General features: G+C 50.2%; 1 protein-coding gene across 2 annotated transcripts in view; it reads left to right on the top strand.

Moving 5' to 3' along the window:
• PKN3 (protein kinase N3) overlaps positions 1-22,266 on the top strand; it is a 391,919-nt gene that overhangs the window by 354,894 nt on the left and 14,759 nt on the right. For both annotated transcript variants that reach the window (XM_085614062.1, XM_085614063.1), the window contains exon 20: positions 17,871-17,978. In XM_085614062.1, the coding sequence (XP_085470188.1) occupies positions 17,871-17,978 (108 nt within the window). The remainder of the gene's footprint in view (positions 1-17,870; positions 17,979-22,266) is intronic.

Here is a 22,266-nt window from a genome sequence, read left to right as displayed (position 1 = left end):
TTTGATTATGAATTTATTTTCCACATGTCATTGTGAAAGAAAGAAAAATTATCGTTGATGTTACGATTTTTGTCTGAAACTTACCGCGTACACAATGTTTCTTCTATGTCTATTAACAATGACCCGTATTTCTAGGGGAATTTGGGCACAGGTCATCAACTTGACAAAGGCTTCGCCGAAACGCGTAGTTCTGTTTGTTTAACACATTAAAATTCTTATTGTGTTGTCCTTTGGTGTGCCACTGGATTATTTACTGGGAATTCTCGGACCTTATCCTTGTGGAAAACGTTAAAAGCGGAGTTGCGACCACTGCTGGCACCGGCGTCGAGAGGAGGGAGAGCGGTGATTTCGCAACGATTCCTTGGAAACATGTATACACAGCTCTATATATATATATATATATATACACATATATAAAAAAAATCTAAAAAAAAAACAATGCAGCCTTACAGACACCAACAAGCTAAGCACTGCTGTGAACTCTTGTCTTGGCACATACACAAATAAACCAGGAACACCAAAAAGGCACTTGAACTGCTTTTAATGAACAGCAGAAAAGTGGTCCTGCAAAGAGAAAAGCAGGCATTGTCAGCCCAAAGGCTGAATTGTAACTTCAATAGCATAGAAACTGAAAGCAAATGTAGAGAATCAAAAGCTGGCACCGTGCCTTTAAGGCAGCCATGACCCAGAGCTTCCCATCATGCCTCAGGGGTGACAGGTCAGTTGTTCTTTACGGCTCCCTCAGTCAGGACCCTGGTTAATCAGCTCCACAGATTTTTTTTAATTTGTCAAATTATTTTCCTTTTTCACTTAAAAACTTTTTACTTTGACATTTTACACCTGTTGGAGTATTCCTTTACCTTTTTTCAGGAATTTGGCATTTTTTATCTGTCAGAAATGCCTTCCCTTTTGGTTCTTGTCCTTCCTGTGGCAAAAAGAAGGCCAAAACAGACTCACACTCTGTGTGTATTCTTTGCCAACACTGCCAGTCTTTGTCAAGATGGACTCTCAAGGACCGAGTGGATTTTCCTTTTTGGCCTCTCTGAAAAAGGTAACCTTCTACCTCTAGAGGCAGGTCTCCTGTGAGACTGAAGAAGAGGAGATCCAGATCATCTTCCAGAAGCAAGATTCCAGTCTGTTCATCGGAATCGGCGTTGAGAATGCCTCCACTGGAGAAGAAAACGTCGACAATCCCACCGACGGCGTGCTTGCAGTCGAGAAAACATTGGTCGCCGTTGACGACTTCCAAACATAGAGGTACTTCATCAGCACAAATTCTCCGCCACTGCAACCGGACGACAGTCTGCGTCAGAGTTGCTCTCCATTGGTGCGGGATCGCCCAAAGCCTAGACACCGCTCTCCGTCGTCGTCGCCGTCGGTACGGCGTTTGATGTCGAGGCACAGCCCTCCGTTACCATCAACCAGGCGGCGGTCAAAGTCGAGGTCTAGGTCGTGAACGACTTAAAAAAAAGGGTTCGACGTCGAAGCAGATCCCTCCATCGAAAAGAGATTAGTCATCGAGACTCCTCCGTTGCAGTTCACAAGACGGTGCTCAACGTCGAGGCCTAGATCAACAGCGCCGAGGGGTTCGACGTCGAGAAGGATTTCTCCGTCACCTTCCCCACGTATGACGTCCAGACTTGGTACTCCATTGGGTACTCCTCTCTCAACGTCAAAGAGCAAGTCTCTGCCGACAGGACATCGGTCTACGTCGAAACACAAACGCCCGATGTCGAAGCAAAGGTCTCCTTCATTGGACTCGCAGGTCTTAGTGGCGTATAGTCGCTCGACGTCGAGACATTCACAATTATCGACATCACACCGTTCGACCTCAAGGAGACACAATTTCACGTCGAAAGACCTCTCGGAACCCTCCGTGTCGGCTGCAGGATCCCCACAAGTCATCTCAATGTCGAGAAGCTCATCTTCTCTGTCTCCAGAAAGGCGGGTACAGAAATCCACCCTGCAGCTCACGGCTCCACCTACGCAACGAGGGGACAACAACGATATCCCTCTGTTAATCTATCTCCTAGGTGGCTTCTCCCGGTTCATCATTGGCAGAAAGAGCCTTCAGCACAGGTTCAACAGCCTTTGGACTATTCAAGCCCTCTGCATAGATCCCCTCTGGCTCAGCTGGTGCAGGCAGTTGACAGATCACCCACCACACCATCCAGGGTTTGCCAGAGGTACATGTCTCCTTCACGTAAATCTGCTTCTCATGGACGTCATAGGAGACGAAGATCACCCTCCTGGTCGTCCTCCTCGACCTAGTCCTCCAAGACAGATTATTCTCCCACTCTTATGGACAGTCCACCCTCCAGAGTGTCACCTGTTGATGACATCAACACCTTTCATGATGTCCTATCTAGAGGCGCACAAAAGCTAAACATAGAGATGTCAGCACCTCAGGCACCTACATCTGTTATTTTTGAGACTCTGCATCAGAGGTCTGCGTCGAGGCCTTTGCTGCCCTTAGTTCATGGTCTTTTACAGCCAGTCATGGACGTTTTCCTTACTCTGGCAACAATGAAAACGGCTCCAGCAAGGATCTTAAAGAAATATAGACCAGCAGAACAAGATCCACTGTTCCACAGGTCAGATCCTCCACCAGATTCGGTGATTGAGGCTGCAAAGAAGACCCATGCAGTGGCTTCTTCAACGGTTCCTTCAGACAAGGAGAGCGAAGCCCAAGATTCTTGGGGGAGAAAAACGTGCAGCTCTGCAGCAGCATCTTTGAAGCGTTCCAGTGCAGCGGCTCTCTTGGGGCGTTATGATAGAGCGTTGTGTGACTCTAGAACGCTTCAAAGAAAAACTACCCAAAGAAGACCGTCCAGACTTTGGGGAGATTCTCCAGGAGGAAGCCTTCGTGGCCAACCAAATGATCAGTGCTGATGGGGCATATTTAGCTGCTCACTCATATTCGCATGGTGTATGCGCAAGAAGATCCTCCTGGTTACGTCTTACAGCTCTCAAACTGGAGGTCCAACAACGCATCCTGAACCTTCCTTTTTCTAGAAATTAATTGTTCGGCTCTCACACTGACGAGGAGATGGCCAGGATTAAGTCTGAACTAGACACTCTCATGGCTATTGGTATAGAGAAAAAGAAAGGGTTCAGACGTCGGTAAAGACCTTACGATCGTAGGGCGTTCCATCAGAGGGTTCAAGCCCCTCAATGGTCACAGGCAGTACCATCAGGCCAAATCCCACTATCAGGGACATCGCCATCCCAGAGGTAGAGGAACGCTCCGACAGTCCTCTTCAACTGCTAAGAACACCGGCAAACAATGAAAGTTCACTTCCTCGGTCACTGTCACCCACTCCAGTGGGAGGAAGTATCTCCGAACGTGTAAAAGAGTGGCGTGAAATAACAAACTATCAGTGGGTGCTGAATATACTACAAAATTGTTTTGCATTACGTTTTCGAGCCCATCCAAATTGCATCCCCCCCAGTGAAGTCAAGAGTTCACCAACAGCTGCTGTTGCATCAGGATGTATCCACTTTCTTACAAAAATTGGCCATAGAAAATGTTCCTCCATCACAACGAGGAAAAGGAGTATACTCCAGGGATTTCCTGGTGCAAAAGAAGGGTCGAAAGGGGTGTTTCAGGCCTAATCTGGATCTACGTTCCCTAAACAAAAACATCCAAAAAGAGAAGTTTTGTATGCTAGCGCTCCATCAAATATTTCCACATCTTCAAAAAGGGGATTGGATGTGCTCGATAGACCTCCAGGACGCTTACATCCATATCCCGATATCACCACGGCACGGAAAGTTTCTACGCTTCATGGTAGGCGCAAAACATGATCAGTACAGAGTCCTACCGTTCGGCCTGAAATCTGCACCTCGAGTATTCACAAAGTGCATGGCACTGGTAGCCGCTGCTTTACGTTGCCTAGGTCTGTTCGTCTACCCATATCTTGATGACTGGCTTCTGAAGGGCTCATCTCAAATGGTGAAAAACCACTATTGAGTATGCCTGAACTTACTGCAATGCCTGGGCCTTCATGTAAATAAGGAGAAATCAATCCATCAGCCTTTCTGGACTCCAGCGTAGGAAAAGTGTTTCCATCGGCGGAGCGACTGCTATCAATCCAGCAGAAGTGCAATCTCCTTCAAGTTCATCAGCCCTCAGTTTGACAAATTGCATCACTTCTGTGGTCGATAGCATCTTGCATTCTTCTGGTTCCCAACTCCAGACTGAGAATGAGGCCTCTACAACAGGAATTGGAAGACAAATGGGATCAGACGTCGACGCAATGGGAAGACAGGATTATTCTCTCCCAGTCTCAGAAAGCATCCGTTCCCTGGTGGACTCATTGAAAAACTCTCTTGGTGGCAGTCCCTTTCCATCAACCTCCTCCGACACAATCCCTGATCACAGATGCCTCACTTCAGGGTTGGGGAGCACACATAGGTCTTATACAGACTCAGGGCGGGTGGTTGAACAAAGAACAATCGTATCATATAAACATGCTGGAACTACGGGCAGTACATCTAGCCCTCAAGGCGTTCTACCCATCGATACAATCCAAGTCGATTTGAGTACAAACGGACAACACGACCACCATGTACTATCTACACAAGCAAGGGGGGGGGGGGGGAGACTCCTTCTTGCCCTCTGTCCCTGGAGGCTCAGGCAATCTGGCATTGACTCAGGGTCAGACAGCTCTCTATCATGGCGGTCCATCTGCGAGGGGAACAGAATTCACAGGCGGATTCTCTGAGTTGTCACTTCGAAGATCAACAAGATTGGATATTAAACAGAAAAGTGGTGGACATTTTTCTACAATGGGGTCATCCAACCGTCGACCTCTTTGCAGACGAATCAAACAAAAAATGCCACGCCTTCGCGTCAAGGATTTACCGACCAAGATCGATAGGGAGTACCCTTTTGATCGACTGGTCAGGAACCTTTGTTTATGCTTTTCCGCCTCTTCCTCTCATCCTGAAGGTAATAGCCAAACTCACCCGCTCCAGGATGAAAAGGATTCTGATAGCACCAGACTGACCACACAGCCACCTGCTACATCTCTCGGTGTGTCTACACAGGAGGCTTCCGTGCAGACCAAACCTTCTGTCCAAAATGAACTGGAGGATCCATCCTCCCAAGCTACCCTCGCTGAGCTTGGCAGCATGGCTCCTGAGATCCTCCAGTACAGCCACCTAAATCTCCCTCAGGACTGTATGAACATTTTGAGGGAGTTCAGAAGACCTTCCACAAGACATTCCTATTCTTTCAAATGGAAAAGATTTAATTGTGGTGTATACGTAATGGTTTTCAGCCTACTAAGGGTCAAGAGGAGGTAGTTTTACCTTATCTCCTACATTTGGCAAAATCAGGTTTAAAGTCTAATTCTATCAAGGTGCAGCCTACACAAAGGCTCCAACTTAACCTTCTTTCTTCCAGCTCCAGGTGGTTAAGGATTTCCATCAGGGTTTGAAGGTGTTCCCCCCCCCACTGTCAGGCCTCCCCTCCCCCTCCCCCTCCCCCCCCCCCCCCAATTGGGAGCTGAACCTGGTTCTTTCCAAACTGATGGGCCCCCCTTTCGAACCTGTTCATAAGGCGACCCTTCAGCATCTCACATGGAACGCCGCCTTTTTGTTGGCGATTACTTCAGCTCGTAGAGTAAGTGAAATCCAGGAACTATGTTCCAAAGAGCCTTAAGCGGTTTTTCATAACAGAGTGGTTTTAAGGACCCACCCCTCCTTCCTTCCGAAGATGGTGTCGGATTTCCATGTCAAATGATCTTGCTACCTTCCTTTTTTCCCAATCCATCTACTCCAGCAGAAAAATCTCTTCATTCCCTTGATCTTTAGAGAGTTTTAAAATTCTACTTCGATAAGTTCAAGACCATTAGAAAGTCTGATCAGTTATTTCTAAACTATGGCGCCATCAGAACAGATTTCAAGCGTTCCATTTCAAGATGGATAGTGTCTTGCATCAAGCTGGCCTATCAGTCGGCAAATAAACCCCTTCTGGCTTCTCCCGAAGCACATTCCACTAGGGGAAAGGCAGCTGCAGTGGCTTTTCTACACAATGTACCGATGGCTGAGATCTGCAAAGCAGCCACTTGGAAATCAGTACATACTTTCACGAGACACTATTGTCTCGATTCTGATTCCAGAGCAGATACCCAAGTAGGCCAAGCCTCCTTGAGGAATTTATTTCAATGCTAAATTCATTCGAATTGGTTTCTTAATGTTACGGTTTTGTAACGGTACTAATTTGTCCGCAGGAAGAGTGGATGGGCTTGCTCCTCGATTCAAGTGCTTATGACTATTGATGAGGATCCCCTGGGACGGAAGGATAAGTTACTTGCCTGTAATCCTAGTTCTCTTCCAGGGGTATACTCATCAAAGTCATAAGCAACCCTCCCGCCTCCCCAGGTACATGAGCCAAGATTGTTGTCTCTTTGTGCCCTGGCGTTCAGGTCTCTGCAAAAACTGACCTAACTTTCACCCCTGAGGCATGATGGGAACCTGGGGGTCATGGCTGCCTTAAAGGCACGGTGCCAGCTTTTGATTCTCTACATTTGCTTTCAGTTTATCTGCTATTGAAGTTACAATGCAGCCTCAGGGCTAACAATGCCTGCTTTTCTCTTAGCAGGACCACTTTTCTGCTGTTCATTAAAAGCAGTTCAAGTGCCTTTTTGGTGTTCCTGGTTTATTTGTGTATGTGCCAAGACGAGAGTTCACAGCAGTGCTTAGCTTGTTGGTGTCTGTAAGGCTGCATTGTTTCTTTTTAGAATTTTTTATATGTGTGTGTGTATATATATATATATATATATATATATATATATAGAGCTGTATATATACGTTTTCTTATATAATTTTTATATTTTTCTGGGGTCTCTGCACATGGGCGGGAATGTTCAAGTGCTCATGACTTTGAGGATACCCCTGGAAGAGAACTAGGATTACAGCTAAGTAACTTCTCCATCCTGAGTCCTAGTCTCCAAGCATATAACACATATCTGGACACGGTAAAGATGAAACACTCTCTGAAGCCACTTTTTAAAATCCTAATAATGTCTTAAACGTACTGTGCTTGGAAAAGACTAATGGTGCAATTAGACCGTATCTGTGACAAGCGGGGTGTACAAAGCAAAACCAAAGGGGATGATGGACGGAGTGTTGAACAATGCAAGCACTCACCCCCAGTCAACTGATCTGGGTTTAATCCATCATCATTCTTTAGCTCACTCCGCCACCCTAGTTCAGACATTGCCATATGCAAATCAGTCTGACCCTCTGCCTCATGGGAACAGTCCAGCCCGAACTGCTAAGCCATGTCTTCCCTGGACCGGAAACAAGCATCCTGGGACCTGTTTCTTGCTAATTGGCCGTCATCAGCCAGGCCAGCTTGAATCCAGTGGCAAAGTGAGCAAGGGACCCACGTCTGGGCATACCCTGCTAACTTAGGGCGAACAAAGCAAAACCAAAGGGGATGATGGACGGAGTGTTGATCAATGATAGTACTCTCCCCCAGTCAACTGATCTGGGTTTAATCCATCATCATTCTTTAGCTATCAGCTAAGGAGCTGCACCAACAGGGGACACGCTGGGTGTTCCCTTAGGCTGTGTCTGACACAAACTGGGATGCCTTTTGACTGCAGCTGTGATAAGCGAGAGGATGGCTTTAGAATATCTCTGGGATGAGTCTAAGACAGCCTGTCGGTGCATTTGGCTAAATGTAAAGATCCATTATTGGTTTTGGTTTCCTATTTCTGAAAGAAATTTGAGGAGAATTATATATGATATTGTGGCTGTAAATCATTTGGTTCAGTTCACATGGCCCGGATGTGATATCCAGCCTTGTAGATGGGTTCCCTACTCCACCTCTCTGCACATAGAAAGGTGTTGCCAATCTCTGGTGCTCCTGGCACAGAAGGCTCTGGTACTTTTACCTCTCAGCCGCTTCAGTCCATTAACATTGGATGTTCAATAACATTAGTTGATAAAGAGATTGTTCACCAGCTCCTGTAAGTGCAGAAGAGGCTGTAGTCAGTGCCTCCCTCATATACCCTCCACTCGCTCAGCGTCCCGCACACCCTCGCTCAGCGTCCCGCGCACCCTCGCTCAGCGTCCCGCGCACCCTCGCTCAGCGTCCCGCGCACCCTCGCTCAGCGTCCCGCGCACCCTCGCTCAGCTTCCCGCGCACCCTCGCTCAGCGTCCCGCGCACCCTCGCTCAGCGTCCCGCGCACCCTCGCTCAGCGTCCCGCGCACCCTCGCTCAGCGTCCCGCGCACCCTCGCTCAGCGTCCCGCGCACCCTCGCTCAGCGTCCCGCGCACCCTCGCTCAGCGTCCCGCGCACCCTCGCTCAGCGTCCCGCACACCCTCGCTCAGCGTCCCGCACACCTGCTTATCACCTCTTTATGAAGGAGTCCTGCTTTGGATTTACTCAAGGATGTTCATTTACGAGATGCAAACAGCAGGTTTGCACACAATCTTAGAACTCGTCATCTTCACTTAACAGCTTAAGATGGTCAATAAGCTCCTCTGCGAATCTCCTTTCGTATCGGTCTGTGCTTGTAGGATACTTATTTTCATACCTTATTTTTCTCTAAGTGCACTCCAGTGCTTTGGCGCTGGGTTGAGGTACCAGGTCCTTACTAGTCGCACTTTGTGTTCACCATGGTGATGCAGGCAGTGGTCATGTACTTTGTAGGAAGCTGGCTCTGTATATACCATACCAAAGTGAAGTATAATGTGCACAGTCGAGGGAATCCCCAGAGGGATAGCAGACGCTAAAGGAGGTAATCACTAACCTCGCTCTTTGTGATAGTGTGAGCGAGCAGTTATGCTGATCAGGAGGGTGTGTTAAGCAATTATGAGATTCATTCAATCAAGACTGATGTCACACACTCAGAGACCTAATCCAGACCAATTGGGTATGCATAAAGGTGCACTTATGTTTTATTTTTAGAACCAAGCAGGACTTGGCACAGGTGAGAGAAATATACTCTCAAATGTAAGACTTTATTAGAAAATGCAGTTAAGGTTGAATTTGCAACGTTACAAGCTTGTATTGGGTTCAAAAACAGTTTAAATTACCCTTGATATTGGTTACTCATTACTCTCCACTTCACCTTGACCGAGCAATGCTGCGCCGATTGTGTGTACATTGATGCCTCTATGCTGTATGTACTAGTATGGGGATCGAGAACGGTCTGCATATCGTTTTTGTTTCACCTGCATGTTTGGCAGGTGGTGTTAAATGGTAAGAATGTGGTTATCGGTGCAAACATCCTTTCTCTCCTACAGGTCCTTGTAGGGCTATTGCCCCTCCTATTGAAGAATAATCCAAAAACATTTGTTTAAAAAAAAAAAAATGTGTTTAAATTACACACTAATTAGTCAATGTAATCTAAAAGTATTCCAAAAGTAATCAGTGATATGCCTAGATACCACACCAGGGGTTTCACAATACAAGGTAAGTAAGACTTTTGAAGGCTTGCAGTTTAGTAAAAAAAAAATTCATACAAAAGTTCGACTCAACAGAACATTTTTAGGAATACAATTTGTAACATTGGTTCCTACGGGAGAAAAAGGATTAATGGTTCTCAGGTAAGTAAACAACTTACGAGTGGGAGTTTTGGGGGTGAGGACCAAGGCTCCCCAAGGTCTACGTAGGTACTCAAAATGCACCACCATCGGCACTGGGGCGGCCGGTTGCAGAGTGCAGGGGCCCAATGGTAGCCAATGTGGCTAAAGGGGCCTTCGGTCAGGGGCAGCTTACGAGCAGGCTACTCGGGTGTGGGAGAAAAGCTCCTAGGGTTAAGGTCAGCACTGCAGGGGCCAACAATCAGCAAAGGAGCGGCACTAACAGGGGCACAGGGGCAGACGGGTGCAGTGTGCCCTGTGGATTTCAATGGACACCTTCGGTTCAGCGAAGAGGCTGCAGGCTCGGGCAGGGAGACTTCCTGAAGGCCAGAACCTGCTAGGGAGGAAAGTCGGGTTCTTGGAGGATGCCTGCACGCCGTTGGTTGGGCCACCCAAGTCTGTGGGGTGTCGGGTGCATGGGTGTCTTTTGGCATCTGGTGTTCTTACTGGCGCCGGTCGGGAGGATCCTTCAGGTTGAGGTTGCAGGCCTGGTTTTGAAGTTTGAGGGAGGTCAGGAATCACCAGATCCCAAGTCAGGATCGCTGGGGAGACCTCTGCGTGGTAATGGGCCACTGGAAATCGCAGAGCCACCTGGATCCGAGTTTCTGTTGGTGAGTCTTTGAGTGAGCAAATCCGGTGCTCACGCAAAGACAGAGTCTGTTAGATGAGTGCAGGGCAGGTCCTCCAGGCTCTGGGGCTGCTGGACACGCCGAGTTTCTCGCTGTAGGCAGGTTGAAGTCGAGACAGGCCAGTAGGGCTGGGGACAAAGCAGTAGGTGTCCTCTTCTTTCTAGGTCAGCACAGCTCTTCGGTCGTCCTTCTTTCCTAGAATCTGAGGAGGCAAGGTTCAGGGTCGCCCCTAAATACTGAATTTGGGTGCGTTAAAAGGAGTGTGTAGGTCAGGACCAATGGGTCACTTCCTTGGGGTGGGTACACCCCCTATTATGCTACCCTCCAGTGGGATGGGTCATGAGCCTTTTCCTAATTTGTTGGGTCCCCCTCATCTCCAAGATGGAGGGGACTGAGATGTGTGCTTCACCTCGCCTCCCCCACCTGAGGGGTGATGTTGGCAAAGGTGGGTACACCTCTCTTCCTAGCTCAGTCTTCCCTCCAATTCTCCTACCCAAAGTTGGGGCCAGAACCTGTGGGAGCCAGCTGCTGGGGGCAGCAAAAAGCAGGCACAGCTTACAAAGGCGGCAAACCTTTGAAGCTTCCCCTCTCGTGTACCCAGCCCATCCTGGGGGAGGAGGAATGACACTTCTGCCCAGGATGGACTTTTTTCTGGACCCAAAGAGCGGAGGCTCTCTACTCTGGGATCCAGAAACCTATCTGGTGGTGGCAAATAGTGGGCAGAGAACCACACCAGGGCTGGTCGTTTTTCAGGTGGCATCTGAGTGCATTTTACATTAAGTCCCACACTGGCATCAGTGTGGGTTTAATATGCTGAGAAGTTTGCAACCAAACTTCCCCGGTTTTAGTAAAGCCATTATGCAGCTGTTGAATTCGTAATGACTAACACACAGACCATATACTCTATATAGCTTTCCTACACTCACTCACTTAGGAGCTAGTGCACCCTGCTAGAGAGGTGACACACCTAGGGTCCAGGTAGTGGGTTGAAGGCATGGCACACAGGAATGTGTGCCATGTCGACTCATCAAAACACGCAGCCTGCAATGTCAGTGTGTGGGTGTTAAGGCACAGGGCCTCTAAGGGCGGCACAATATGTCCTGCAGCCCTTAGAAGCTTCCCTGGTCACAGTCCCCTTGGTATCCATGGTAACTTTTACTAGGAGCTTACCTGTGGCCACAGATGTGCCAATTGGGGGTACAAAGGTACAGCTTTGGGAAAGAACACAGGCCGTGGGAACCTGATAGGCAGGGACCCAGGGCACACCAAGTCAAAGTGCATCATGTGTCAGGCAAAACGTGGAAGGTAATTAACCATGCAAAAAGGGGCACATACTTGAAAAGGAAAATTCATGCAGATCTGCCTTCCCTAATACGACAGGTTTATCTGTGCTCAGTCACTCCTATTCCCTGCCCTTCCCCAGAAAAATCTCATGTTCCTGGTGAGTCCTGGTCATTTGTTTCATCTCTCTCATTCCAAGTTGTCTGTCATAAGATGTGCTTTGCATTTGCACCTTAGGACTGTATGGGGAAGGATTTGAGGGCCACAGTCGCTGGATTTCAGTCTAAACATCGCCTTAATGTGGTAGTGTCAGAGTTCTGTAACTGATGGCCTTTGCCCCCGGTAGGTCCTACGGCCAGACACACAAGAGAAAGATCCAGGTGCCGCCAGCCATGTATGAGGACCCACTGTGGCTTGAGATGGAGTGAGCCTCTGGTCTGAATGAGCCTCTGTGACTGATGTTCTAAGACAGCCTTCGGGGGAGCCTGTCTTTCTCTACCGTGTCGCCTACGATAGCAGTGACGAGATTGCTTGGAACAAGAATGGGGGCCACTTGCGCCTTCTGGAGATGGTCGGCCTTTGGTGTCTAGCATCTTGTTGCCTTTGGTCCCACCTCTTGCGCTAAAGGTTGATTTTCAGCCTCTAGTCCCTTTTGTCACCTCATCTACAAGTAGAATGTCCAGGTGATGTGTGATTCACAGGGGGGCTCATTCCAAAGTGCCAAGTGGCAATGGTATTATGCTCTGGAGCAGCCGATGATGGAATCGATCAGCATCTCACCTGGTAGTAAAAACGCGAGTCGGTCAGCAGGTTGAGTTCTCTTCACGGGTAGTGTCGGTGGTCTTGCAGTGCTGGGGATTCCTTCAAATATATCTTCTCCCAGGAAGTTTGTGTTTGTGGGTGAGGCGGGCCCACATATCCCAGACGCCATCCTCTTCCGTTAACATAAGGAGACACGTCCTGCACAGACTGCTTCTTGCTGAAGATGGCTCAGGAATACTGATGCAGCACCAAGTCAATCCGGGGTTTGTAGAGGGCACTACTCACCCGTGAGGGTCTCAAGGTGCTGGGTGTGGGCAGCTCCGTTGGGGTCATTCAAAGAGCACCAACTGGTGCCATTTTTGCCGCATTGGATTTGGCTTACAACTTAGACTCAGAATAAATACTTGTGTATAGGAGGGAGAGTTGGGGTGAGACGTGTGTTTCATAAAGTGACCTACACCTGCCCCTCTTTGCACCGGTGATCTTGGACATCCCATGGTGTTGACTGAAGGGGCTGTTGGGGGAAGGTTACCGTAGTTGCCATACTCCTGAGGGTGATGTTCCTGGTTCATCAAACCCTTGTAAACTGATATTACTGGTGCTGGGGTTGAAGGTTTATGACTTCTCCTCGCACAAAATAATATTCCTGCCCAATCTTTGTATATTCTGCCCCAAACTATGATCTTGCCGCCCAATGTCTGTACTAAATGATATTCTAACCTGGAGTCTCTACAGACTATTTCATTCTGGTGTCTGTACCGAATCATATTCTTTCCCAGAGTTTGTACAGAATATTCCATCCTAAGGCCATATTATGGTGTATGCGCATTTTCATTGCGCCGGGCGTTCCCTCTAAAATGATGCGCCAGGCGCAAACAATGGAAAAAAAGGCCTATTACCATGAAGGTGCTGCCCCAAGGGCAGCGCCTTCAGTTGAAAAACGGGTCGGCCGCCTTAAAGTGGATCCATCTTTTCACTGTGCAGGCGGCAGGCTGCAAGCACTTTTAAAGGGGATTAGAGATCCCCTTGCTGGCGAGTGCAGTGACTGACTGCAGCCGCCTACAACGGGATGTCTGGGGGGTGAAAAGGACCCCCTTTCTCCCTGCAGAGGCCTGCCATCAGGGAGGGCGCACTGTCAGTGCACCTCCTGAGGGCTTCTCTGCCTTTGTGTCCGTGTCGGTAATTCAGCGTTGGCTCAGAGGCCATGCCTCCATGCAATGAAGGAACGCCCCCTCGAAGCTGGCGCTTTATATGCACCAACGATATCTGTATCACTGAAGGAGACGCACAAGTGTCTGCGGCCCCTTCTGTAATACCAAAGCACCTCGGACATGCCAAGCGGGTGTAAACGCCCATTGCACCCCCGAGTCACTTACTATAATACAGCGCCTGGTGTCTGTACAGAATATTTTATCCTAGTGTCTGTGCAATTTGATATTTTCATCCTAGTGTCTCTACAGAGCAATATTCTATCCCAGTGTCTCTACAGTGATGTTTTTATTCTGGATGTTTTTATTACGGTGTCTGTACGAAACCATATTCTATCCCAGTGTCTCTGCAGACCGAAAATGATTCTGGACAGACACCGGAATAAATATCAATCCCAGTGTCTCTACAGAGTGATATTCTATTTCAGAGTGTCTGAAATGATAGCATATTCTGAAATAATAGTATATTCCAGTGTCTGTATTAAATAATATTCCAGCCCAGTTTCTGTACAGAATTATATTTTATCCCAGTGTCTTTACAGACTGATAGTTTATTCCGGTGTCTGATGCAAAAACAACAGTTGATGGACAGAATGCAGAACAATGTCATACATTCACCCCTGTACAGATATCTGGGCCTAAATCCATCGTTTTTTTGCTCACCATGCAATTCCAGTTTGAAACCAGCCATATGTAAATCAGTCTTGACCCTGTGCCTCATGGGAACAGTCCAGCCCGAACTGCCATGCCAGATCCTCCATGGACTGGGAACAAGCATCCTAGGACCGGTTTCGGGGTTTCACCCCTCTTCAGCCAGGATAGCTTGATCCAAGTGGCATGGAGAGCACGGGAACCAACGTCTGGGCATCCCCGTCCCACTCGGGGTGACAAATGCAAAAACAACAGTTGATGGACAGAATGCAGAACAATTGTGAGAAAGTGGCTCTGTATATACTGTTCCCAAATAGGTACAGCGTGTACAGAGTCCACAGTCCCCAGAGGTTTGGCAGAGGCTAAAGTTAGATATAACCATACTCTCTAAAGTGGTAGCTTGGTCGAGCAGTAAGGCAGTATCAAAGGACAGTGTAAAGCATTTGTTGTACACACTCAGTCAGCACATGGTCTCACACACTCAATAACTGAACTCTAGGCCAATGGTTTATATATAACAACATATATGCTTGTTTTATTTTAGAACCAACAATAGGTATTAAAATATACTTTCTCAGAATGAGATGCTTTATATAAATACTTTTTCAATATGCAATTGACTTTTGTAGAAAGTTACAAGTGGTTGCAATAGGCAGCACAAATTTAAACACAATAATGCATTGAGCTCAATGGAAGTTTCAAGTTATTTGCAACAGATTACTTTTGGATTTCCAGGACTAGATCCTAGATTCAGTCCTGGGTCAGTACTTGGAATCAAGTGATAAAAGTCGACTTAATTACTGTGATGATTTTTAGACAATATTTTGCTATTTTAAAAGTTGACACTTAGAAAATATTTCATAGAAAACAGTCAATGATTCCCTATGGCAGAAAATTCCAGTTGCAGGTATAGTATGTTCTCGTTACTTTTGTAATCCAGTACTGGGTGCCTAGACTCAGTACTGGGACCTTTATCCAAAACAGGTAAGTAATTACGTTTTCAGAAATTATACGATTTTTAAAGAATATTTAAAGTTTGCAGAAATTGACACTTAAGAAATTTCACAAAAAAACAGTCAATGATTTCCTATGGGAGAAAATTGGGTTACTGGTAAGTACAGTTGTAAGTAGTTTTCAGAGTCAGTGCTGGGCACCAAGATCCAGCACTGGGAGCTCACCTAATAGCAGGTGAGTTTTTTCGTTTTCGTTACTCGGCTGATTTTTGGTGAATATTTTAAGTTTTGAAAAGTCCACACTTAGAAGAAATTTCAGGAAAAAACAGTCAATGTTACCCTATGGAGAAAATTGAGTTATCGGTTTAAAGGTAAGTACTCGAATGGCAAGATTCTGGGCATAGACTCAGGGGTCTCCCAGGGTCAGGTAGGTACAGTTGGTTCACCCTCAGAGGCACAAGGGCGGCCGGGTGCAGAGAGAGTTAGGCCCAATGTTCTCCTATGAGAGGTAGGGGGGCCTTGGTTGGTGGCTGCTGACTAGCAGGCCACGCGGCTGTGGGAGCTGGGCTCCTGGTCACTTACTCAGGGCAAGTGGGGAAGTAGATAGGTGTAGAGGTTGCACTGCCAGGGCCACTCTGGCGGCTGGGTGCAGGGTGCTTTTGAGCCTTCGGGCGCTCAATTGATTTCAATGGGAAATCTCCGGTTTAGAAAAAGACTGCAGGCTCGGGGACGAAGATTCTTCAGGTGCCACCACCACTTCGAGAGGTAAGTTGGGTAGTTGGAGGATAGGTAGGTACCCCGGGATTGGGCACAGGGGGCCGTGGGGCGCCGGGTGCAGGGGTGCCTTTTGGTGTCGGGAAATCTTACCCTCTGTTGATCGCGGTTGGGGGGGCACCTGGTTCTGAGGCTGCAGGCTTCTTCAGGAGTGTCGAGGGAGGTCCTTGGGTGCCGGACTCGGGGTCACAGTCGTCGTGCGGTCAACCTCGTGGTCTTTGTTCACTCCGGCACAGGCCAGGCTTGGCGGGTGCAGAGTGTGAAGGGTTCGCGGTTCCGGGCTGCTGCCAGGGATTAGAAGTAGATTTTGAGTAGAGCCTCTACTCATGGGAGTCCCAGGGGTTTAGAGTCAAAAGGTAGCCAGGTCCTCCGGGGTTTGTGAGGTTGCTGGCCACAAGAGATGCCGGGTTGGAGCAGGTTCGAGGGCCGACAGGCCGGTAGGGCTGGGGCCAAATCAGTTTGTGTCTTACTCTTCTTAGCAGCTGCAGGGCAGGTCTTCTTTCTTTTAGCTCTTCTGCGGATTTTGGAATCTTCGGAAGGAAGGTTTAGGGTTCCCCTAAATACTAGATTTTGGGGCGTTACAGGTAGGTGAAGGGCAGGGACCAATGGGTCCCTGTCCTGGGATGGGTACACCCCCTATCCTGCCTCTCTCCTGTGGGAGGGGGGCAGTAGTCTAGTCCTGATAGGGCAGGGCTCCCCATCTTCAAGATGGCGAGAGCCCTGAGATGTGCTTCACCTCGCCTCCCCCACCTGAGGGGTGGGGTTGGCAGGCTGGCACATCCCCTGTCCTTATTTGGGGTTTCCGGCCAAGCTTCCCGCCAGAGTGGGGGGTTGCAGTGGCCTGGGGAAGCTCACAGAGGCGGCATGCCTTTGAAGCTTTCCCCTGCCCATCCTGGGGGAGGAGATTTAGCACCTCGCCCAGGATGTGCATTGTTGCAGACCCAGGAGAGCAGGGGCTCTCCTACCCAGGGGTCCAGCAACATGTCTGCTGTGTGGCAGCCTAGGCAGCCTCAGAACAGACGTGGATTGTAGGTTAGGTTTTAGGGGGCATCTCTGAGATGCCCTCTGGGGTGCTTGGTACATTAAATCCCACACTGGCATCAGTGTGGGTTTAATGTGCTGAGAAGTTTGATACCAAACTTCTCAGTCTTCAGTGTTGCCATTATGGTGCTGTGGAGTTCGTGTTTGACGAGCTCTCAGCACCATGTACTCTTAAATGGCAGCACTGCACTTAGTGCCCAGGGATGGACCTGGGTACTGTAGGGGCGCACAGGGCTCCTGCTCCTGTGCCCACACCATTGGCATAGGGCACCCGGCTAGAGGGGTGGCTGATGTATGCCATGTCCGTGTAGGTGGTGGGCATGGCACACTGGGATGTGTGCCATGTCGACTCTTTGTTTTGTCTTGTACCCAGACACCCAGCCTGCAAGGGCAGTGTGTGTGTGTAAGGGCACAGGGCCTCTAAGGGTGGCACAATGAGTGCTGCAGCCCTTAGAAGCCTTCCCTGGTCACAAGGCCCTGGGTACCTAGGGTACCATTTACCAGGGGCTGACATGTGGCCAGGGTTTGCCAATTTGAGTTTTGTGTTTTAGGGAAGGAACATAGGCCCTGGGCACCTGATTGGCAGGAGTCCAGGGCACACTCAGTCAAAGCACATTCAGCAATTCATCAAAAAGTGGGGGCATACCATGCAAGAAAGATGGCACTTTCTCACAACAATGTCATACATTCACCCAGTACAGAGATCTAGCCCTAAATCCCTCATTTTTGTGCTCACCATGCCATTTAAGTTTGAACCCAGCCATATGCAAATCAGTCTTGACCCTGTGCCTCATGTCCGAACTGCTAAGCCAGGTCCTCCCTGGACTGGAAACAAGCATGCTAGGACCGGTTACGGGGTTTCACCCCTCTTCAGCCAGTATAGCTTGATTCCAGTGGCATGGAGAACACGCGTCTATTATTGGATGGGTCTGTGTTTTGCTGATGGGATTATTTCTTGTTTCAGTCTCCATTCCCTGGTGATGATGAGGAGGAAATGTTTGACAGTATCGTGAACGAGGAGGTGCGATACCCACGCTGCCTGTCTCTGGAGGCAATTGGAGTCATCCGCAAGGTAAAGCTGGAAACCTAGAGCTGGGTAACCCCAGATGAAGTGACCTGCCCCCACCCCAGATGAAGTGACCTGCCCCCACCCAACATGAAGTGACCTGCCCCCACCCAAGATGAAGTGACCTGCCCCCACCCAAGATGAAGTGACCTGCCCCCACCCAACATGAAGTGACCTGCCCCCACCCAACATGAAGTGACCTGCCCCCACCCAACATGAAGTGACCTGCCCCCACCCCAGATGAAGTGACCTGCCCCCACCCCAGATGAAGTGACCTGCCCCCACCCCAGATGAAGTGACCTGCCCCCACCCCAGATGAAGTGACCTGCCCCCACCCCAGATGAAGTGACCTGCCCCCACCCCAGATGAAGTGACCTGCCCCAGTCTGTCATTCCTCAGCCACATGTCTTCAATCTCACCCTGTTCGAGGAAGGTCATAGTAAAACAAAGGTCTGCTGTCCCACTTTCTTTCCGGTACATGTCTTCAAGGAGTTGAATAGTTTGATATCCCTGTTTGGAACAGTCTCTTGAGATGGATCAGAAAGGACCGAATGACTGACCATTGGGTGGCTGGGTGTTGGGGGGGGGCTGGGATGGGGGGGGGGGTGTCACTGTCCCAGTCTACAGGGCAATGATATGTTGCCTCAACATGCCTGGTTGGTGGGTTTGGTTCAGGAGGAGGATTCCTACCAGGCTAGGCCAGTCGTTCGCTCACTGCTCCCATGTGCTGCTTTTGTGCCCCGACTACACGTCATCAGATCCCTGTTATCAGGCTGGATCTACACATTGAGGCTCACGGTGCTCTGAAAACACCACCACTCAGGTTTATTGGGTGGAGCCCATACGGCTGCTTTTTTGGTTGAAAGATTATTGACCTTTTCTTTTTTTTCTGTTCAAGTGTAACTGGAAATTCAGCAACTCGGGCAACAGCCTAGTGAGGCCTTTGTATTCAGAGACATTGAACATGTAAAGCCAGAAATCACGTAGCCTTGGTAACCTTGATACTCTGTATCAAGGTCACTCGCAGACGCCAGAGGCTGCGTAAGGTAGCCGACGGTCCACAGTGTAGCATTGGTAACCTTGATACTCTGTATCAAGGTCACTCGCTGACGCCAGAGACTGCGTAAGGTAGCAGACGGTCCACAGTGTAGCATTGGTAACCTTGATACTCTGTATCAAGGTCACTCGCTGACGCCAGAGGCTGCGTAAGGTAGCAGACGGTCCACAGTGTAGCATTGGTAATCTTGATACTCTGTATCAAGGTCACTCGCTGACGGCAGAGGCTGCGTAAGGTAGCCCCCGGTCCACAGTGTAGCATTGGTAATCTTTATACTCTGTATTAAGGTCGTTCGCAAACGCGAGAGGCTGCGTAAGGTAGCCAACGGTCCACAGTGTAGCATCGGTAACCTTGATACTCTGTATCAAGGTCACTCGCTGACGCCAGAGGCTGTGTAAGGAAGCCGGAGGTCCACAGTGTAGCATTGGTAATCTTGATACTCTGTATCAAGGTCACTCGCTGACGCCAGAGGCTGCGTAAGGTAGCGAACGGTCCACAGTGTAGCATCGATAACCTTGATACTCTGTATCAAGGTCACTCGCTGACGCCAGAGGCTGCGTAAGGAAGCCGGAGGTCCACAGTGTAGCATTGGTAATCTTGATACTCTGTATCAAGGTCACTCGCTGACGCCAGAGGCTGCGTAAGGTAGCCGACGGTCCACAGTGTAGCATCGATAACCTTGATACTCTGTATCAAGGTCACTCGCTGACGCCAGAGGCTGCGTAAGGAAGCCGGAGGTCCACAGTGTAGCATTGGTAATCTTGATACTCTGTATCAAGGTCACTCGCTGACGCCAGAGGCTGCGTAAGGTAGCCGACGGTCCACAGTGTAGCATTGGTAATCATGATACTCTGAATCAACGTCGTTTGTAAACGCCAGTGGCTGCGTAAGGTAGCAGACGGTCCACAGTGTAGCATCGGTAACCTTGATACTCTGTATCAAGGTCACTCGCTGACGCCAGAGGCTGTGTAAGGTAGCCCCCGGTCCACAGTGTAGCATTGCTAATCTTTATACTTTGTATCAAGGTCACTCGCTGACGCCAGAGGCTGTGTAAGGTAGCTGACGGTCCACAGTGTAGCAGCCGGCGGTCCACAGTGTAGCCTGGGTAATCTTGATACTGCCTACAAGTGGAGAGCCATCAAACCCATGTAACTGGTTCATTTTTTAGTGGCATATGGCATGCGGGTTAAATGCATGCTTTGTAAAGCTGGCGGTGTAAAGGCTGTTTCCCATATGGCGCATCACTAAAAACGCCAAACCTTTGGAAACTGTACCATATGTCGTTTCTGGTGACATTGCGCTGTGGAATCCGTTTTATTTCCAATTCCATGTTGGGACACTCCACAGGCGCAGGCCTGCAGAAGGTGCGCAGACCTCTTTGCCTTTAAGAGAACATGAACTGACTGCACTTTTGCTGTTGCGGCAAGGCCTTGAGAAATGACCAAGTCACAAGTGTACGCGACAAGCTGTGGCTGTGCTTCCCGATCTCATCAATCAATGCCCGTATATAGCCGAGCATTGAACTCTGATTGATGATTGGGGAAGGAGTAGAAGCTCCATTGTTTGGCCGAGCAGCTGCCTCTCATTGGCTGCTGATCATTTGTGCAATATGAATGTAATCTATAAAAACCCATGTGAACCTCTGTATTTTGAGAGGGTCCTCCCAGCTGCTCTCACTGCCCTCCTCTCGCTGCCACCAGAGGATCCGCACACTGCCCCACGGCCTCCTCTGCTGCCACCAGAGGCTCTGCACACTGTCCCGGGCGCTCCTCTTGCTGCCACCAGAGGCTCTGCACACTGCCCCGCACCCTCCTCTCGCTGCCACCAGAGGCTCTGCACACTGCCCCGCACCCTCCTCTCGCTGCCACCAGAGGATCCGCACACTGCCCCACGGCCTCCTCTGCTGCCACCAGAGGCTCTGCACACTGTCCCGGGCGCTCCTCTTGCTGCCACCAGAGGCTCTGCACACTGCCCCGCACCCTCCTCTCGCTGCCACCAGAGGCTCTGCACACTGCCCCGCACCCTCCTCTCGCTGCCACCAGAGGCTCTGCACACTGCCCCGCACCCTCCTCTCGCTGCCACCAGAGGCTCTGCACACTGTCCCAGGCCCTCCTCTCGCTGCCACCAGAGGATCCGCACACTGCCCCACGGCCTCCTCTGCTGCCACCAGAGGCTCTGCACACTGTCCCGGGCGCTCCTCTTGCTGCCACCAGAGGCTCTGCACACTGCCCCGCACCCTCCTCTCGCTGCCACCAGAGGCTCTGCACACTGCCCCGCACCCTCCTCTCGCTGCCACCAGAAGCTCTGCACACTGTCCCAGGCCCTCCTCTCGCTGCCACCAGAGGATCCGCACACTGCCCCACGCCCTCCTCTCGCTGCCACCAGAGGCTCTGCACACCGTCCCACGCCCTCCTCTCGCTGCCACCAGATTATCTGCGCACTGTCCCACGCCGTCCTCTCACTGCCACCAGAGGCTCCTCACACTGTCCCACCCCCTCCTCTCGCTGCCACCAGAGGCTCTGCACACCGTCCCACGCCCTCCTCTCGCTGCCACCAGATTATCTGCGCACTGTCCCACGCCGTCCTCTCACTGCCACCAGAGGCTCCTCACACTGTCCCACCCCCTCCTCTCGCTGCCACCAGAGGCTCTGCACACCGTCCCACGCCCTCCTCTCGCTGCCACCAGAGGCTCTGCACACTGTCCCAGGCCCTCCTCTCGCTGCCACCAGAGGCTCTGCACACTGTCCCAGGCCCTCCTCTCGCTGCCACCAGAGGATCCGCACACTGCCCCACGCCCTCCTCTGCTGCCACCAGAGGCTCTGCACACTGTCCCACGCCCTCCTCTGCTGTCACCAGAGCCTCTGCACACTGCCCCACGCCCTCCTCTCGCTGCCACCCGAGGCTTTGCACACTGTCCCACACCCTCCTCTCGCTGCCACCTGAGGCTCTGCACACTGTCCCACGCCCTCCTCTCGCTGCCACCAGAGGCTCTGCACACTGTCCCACGCCCTCCTCTCACTGCCACCTCGCTGCCACCAGATTATCTGCGCACTGTCCCACGCCGTCCTCTCACTGCCACCAGAGGCTCCTCACACTGTCCCACCCCCTCCTCTCGCTGCCACCAGAGGCTCTGCACACCGTCCCACGCCCTCCTCTCGCTGCCACCAGAGGCTCTGCACACTGTCCCAGGCCCTCCTCTCGCTGCCACCGGAGGCTCTGCACACTGTCCCACACCCT

Source organism: Triturus cristatus, chromosome 1_2 (assembly GCF_964204655.1).
Source record: "Triturus cristatus chromosome 1_2, aTriCri1.1, whole genome shotgun sequence".
NCBI classification, from domain to species: Eukaryota; Metazoa; Chordata; class Amphibia; order Caudata; family Salamandridae; genus Triturus; species Triturus cristatus.
Note: the sequence above shows the minus strand (reverse complement) of the source record. Positions and strands in the feature narration are given on the sequence as shown.